Raw genomic sequence first — 4,390 nt, 5'->3', positions numbered from 1 at the left:
GCGCGGACGTTCCGGGTGGCCATCCTCGAGGCGTGCCTGGGCATCGCGGGCATGCTGGCCAGCATCGGTGGTGGCCAGTGGCGCAAGGCCCAGGGCTACATCAACCCCTTCTGGCTGGCCTTTGCTGCCTCTCTTGCTGCCACTCTCTATGCTGCTTTCTGCCTTCGGGAGTCAGTGAAGCAGAGGAGACCGGCCAGGCTGTTCACGCTCAGCCATTACAAGGCTGTGTACAGGCTGTACATGGCCCCAGAGCACCCGAGCTCCAGGTGGAAGCTTGCTCTTTACTCTCTGGCTTTTTTCCTTCTTGTCACAGTGCATTTTGGAGCCAAGGACCTCTTTGTTTTGTATGAGCTTGGCTTTCCTCTCTGCTGGGCTTCTGACCTCATCGGGTACGGCTCCGCCGCCAACTACCTGGCTTACCTGAGCAGCCTGGGAGGGCTGCGGCTGCTGCAGCTCTGCCTTGAAGACAGCTGGGTGGCAGAGATAGCACTGATCTCAAACATTGCCGGACTGGTTGTGATTTCTCTCGCTACCACAACAGCACTGATGTTTACAGGTGATGCTAAATTCTTAAATCCTTATATTTCTGGCTTTGCGCAGAGATGTCAGTAGATGCAGGAGGGCACTGTGCTTCTGAGAGGTCAAGCACATGGAGGAAGTTCTGCCTCCATTTCACCCTGTGCACCAACAAAGCTGTGTCTTGCTAATGGCAGTGTTGGCCAAACACTAAAGTTGAACATGCATCCATATTTCCTAGAATATTAGGTTTCCCAGAACTGTATTACAGTGCAGACAAAGGCTAAAGTGGATTATAGGATCTAGGAGGATGAATTGAGTCTAAATACAGCAGGGAGAAACAACCTGCAGCTACAGATTTCTGGGACTGACTTTGGAGACTTTATTTTTCAGCTGAGCTTTCCCTAATGTGCTGTATCTTGCTCACAGGTTATGGGGTTCTGTTCCTTTCCATGGCAGCTACTCCAGTCATCAGATCCAAGCTCTCCAAGCTGGTCAGCGAGACGGAACAGGGTAAGGAGTTACCTGGTGTGCTTAAACCAGGTCCTGAAACACTGTCTTCTTGGAACACTGAAACCAAAATGTTTGAGGAAGTTAGGACTTCTGTGGTTCCTCTGGAGTCCTGTGTCTTTGCACTCACCTTCAGACCCAGGATAGCATTTTATTTTTTTTCAGAGTAATTGTAATTCATTGATTTACACTTGCTGCATTTTCAAGATGAGGACAAGGAAAAGCAAGATGAAAAGAATTTGCAGGAATGGTTCGTTCATCTATCTGTTCATCTCCAAAAGGTTTACAAGGAGCAAGAGTTAAAATGGGTTATGTAAAAAGGAGAAAAGAGCGATTCTCTGACCATGACTTTTCTCTGTAGATCAGTAACAGGGGGAAGAACCAGATGTTGTTGGAGGGTTATATCATTGACTGTGGTAAAAGATCATGGATAACCTGTAGGAGGAACATATTTGCCTTTCGTCCAGTAATATATTTGGAGACTGTGCACTTGCTGTGAAACATGGCATAGGAATGTGTCTGAGGCAGACGGAGGGGGGAGTTGGGGTAGGAACAATCAATAGGCGATTTTGCAGAATTCACGTTGCTTATTTTAGAATGAAGATGGTGCGTACTCTACACCAGATTATGATGCTAAATCTATAAATTACTGTCTTCTGCTGTACTTAATATTTAACAAGTGATAAGATATACTTTTCAGTAAACAGATCTATATAGCCCTAGTCTGAAGCATTTACAGTCCAGCTGATAGATAATATCCCTTGTCAGCCCAGGCGATACCAATTCTGCAGGTCGGTGAGATGGTCCTGGCTACAGAGAAGCAAGTGGGACAGGTTTAACCAGCCAGGCCAACTCTGTTTCCCAGCTTACCACACTTGATACTCACACACCAGTTTTCTGATGGGAAGTGCAAACCCTTAGGAAGATTCACAGAATCCCACTGAAGGTGACATGTTAAAGCCGTTTGTGGGCATTAACCACCTGTCTGTCTCACCATTAATCTCTTTTCTCTTTTCCAGGTGCTCTCTTTGCTTCTGTTGCCTGCGTGCAAGGGCTGTGTTCCCTCGTGGCTACAGGAGTGTTCAACTCTCTCTACCCTGTGACCTTGCACTTCATGAGAGGATTCCCATTTCTCTTCGGGGCTATAATCCTTCTTATTCCGGCAGCTATCATTGGGTAATTTAGTTCAAATTTCTAAACTTTGCCACAGGACCTGTGAAATGTCATGTGGAAAATATTATTTACTCTTCTTGGGAGAGACAGTTTTTAAGGCATATTTTCAATTGAGCTTATGAGAGGATGTTTGGTACCCCAGTAAACAGAGATGCAGGTAATTTCTTCTGGAATCTGAGTCCTAGGGATAAACCTGCAGCCTGAGTAATGTAGCTGCAAATATTCAGAATGCTTCAAAGTTTCACTCCACCCTCAGTGGAATCTAAAATCTGGAGCTGAATTTGAAAGTCCTCCTTTATGGGAGAGATGGAGCTCTCAGCAGTCTCTCTTCCTGTAATTTCTTTAATAATTAAAGCAGAAGTTGTATTGTGATAGAAAACATCCCGTGGTAGGTTCTGGGAGAAGGAATGTGTTGGGATTTGCAGTAAAGTGCAACAGCTCTTGGCAGGGTCATTTCGTTCTGTTCCTTTGAAACTTTAAAACTCAATTCAGTGACATCCCAGTGTGCCTTCAAAGGTTCTAACTATTTGTTCTTTCCTAGGTGGATTCAAATCTGGGACTCAAAACATGACTACAATCACTTCCAAGATCCCCCATCCCCTGCAAAAGACTGATCAGCAACTTAGCAACAAGGAATTGGCCAGCACAGCAGTGTCCACCTGAAGACTGCTCTTTACTCTTCCCTCAAAGGACAGATTAGTGTGGGAGGGACACCCTCCTTGCCCCTACTAACTTTTAAATGCCAGGCAGTTGGAAATCATGGCTCTGACTACAGGAGGAACCTGATTTGCAGATGTGAATGCCTCCTCAACATTTGTTGGCTCATCTATGAGAGAAAACCCAAGAGACCCAAAAACCAACCAAGCTGTTGTGGGCCATTTGCAAGGCTGGTTAGTGGTTTGGGGTTTGGAGAAGGCACCGTGACATGCTTTTAAGGGGGAGAGAGGACTGAGTTCTGGTTTAATTGCCAAACACATTCCCCTCTGAGTACTGCAGTGTGTAGCAGATGAGCTTTTGGTGTGGGTGAGGCATGGACTGAAGCCTGCAGAGCCAGACTGAAGCAGAGGTACAATAGTGTACTGCTGAGGAGGAAGATCCATGATCTGGATCAGCATGTTGCCTGTAAAAATCCTACAAGTGTCACATGCCAGACCAAGCTCCCATAGAAATCCTTGTGGAGAGGGCTAGTTTAGCACAAAACTGCTACTGCTGTCCTTATTGACTGAACCAGCTTCAGTTTTGCAAGTTAAAGGTGTCCTAGGAAGAGGATCTAACTCATGAAGTGTTTGTAGGAGAGCCAGTTGCATGTCCTGCCTGTTTGCAGCTCAGCTCAGGATCTCAAAGGTGCTTTTAAAAAGTAACAGACTGTCTGAGAATACTACAGTGCAAATAGAATATATCCTGAGTTGGAAGGAGCCCACAAGGATCATCAAAGCAACTCCTGTCAGTGCCTTAATTGACAGTTGCCAAAATTGTTGAATTTAAGGCTAAAATTGCCAAACTGGACCCCCCTAAGTGAAGCCCCTTACACTGTAGGTGTGCCCTAGTGTCTTGGGAAATCACTGCTGTGCTTATGGCAGAGTCCTTCCTCACCAATACACTGTGCTGTAGTGATGAGCTGGTGTGGGACTAGTGTCTTTAAGGTTAATTTTTTGTTGTTGTATGGGGCACAACTTTATGTTGGTGACCTCAGTTCTGCTGCCTCTCTCAGGATCTGTTGATGCCAGCAAGCAAATCTCATGTTCATGGTGCTTACAATTGTTCCTTTCAAAGCATTGCCTGTATTGCCACAATCCTGTTTTCTTCCAAGTGCCATAAACCAGCAGTTCTGTGTACACTGCACTGTGCACGCTGTTCAAGTACCTGCAATAATGTCATTATTATTACTTTCAAAATGAATAAAACCTCCATTCTCTTTTATGGCTCATAAAATGACAGATTTCTTGTGCAGCTGTTGATATCATTTGTCCTTGCCCTGTCGGGGACTTCTCTCCATTATTTTTATGCTGTGTCCTTTATTGAAGTAAAGAGGAAGCAGTGGGAATTTATCTGCCTTGTGGAGAATGAGTGTGTGAGAGTCACAAGTCAGGAAAAATCCAGGTTTGGGACTTGCAAGGAGCCAAAACTTGCTTTTCCTCACCACCTGAGTAAAGGTTGCAGGAGTGCTTTGTCTGAAACCTGTCCTTAAGTA

At 45.4% G+C, this 4,390-nt stretch overlaps 1 protein-coding gene across 1 annotated transcript; it reads left to right on the top strand.

Moving 5' to 3' along the window:
• Positions 1-3: 3 nt before the first annotated feature.
• LOC113940678 (proton-coupled folate transporter-like) lies at positions 4-4,134 on the top strand (the record flags this gene model as incomplete). Its single annotated transcript, XM_027631816.1, has 4 exons — positions 4-556; positions 946-1,029; positions 2,046-2,202; positions 2,741-4,134. Coding segments are annotated over 4 exons (867 nt in total), but the record flags the coding sequence as incomplete, so codon positions are not given.
• Positions 4,135-4,390: the final 256 nt, after the last annotated feature.

Source organism: Corapipo altera, unplaced genomic scaffold, assembly GCF_003945725.1.
Source record: "Corapipo altera isolate COAL_440 unplaced genomic scaffold, ASM394572v1 59014, whole genome shotgun sequence".
Classification (NCBI taxonomy): Eukaryota; Metazoa; Chordata; class Aves; order Passeriformes; family Pipridae; genus Corapipo; species Corapipo altera.
This window is presented reverse-complemented; position numbering and strand designations above follow the sequence as displayed.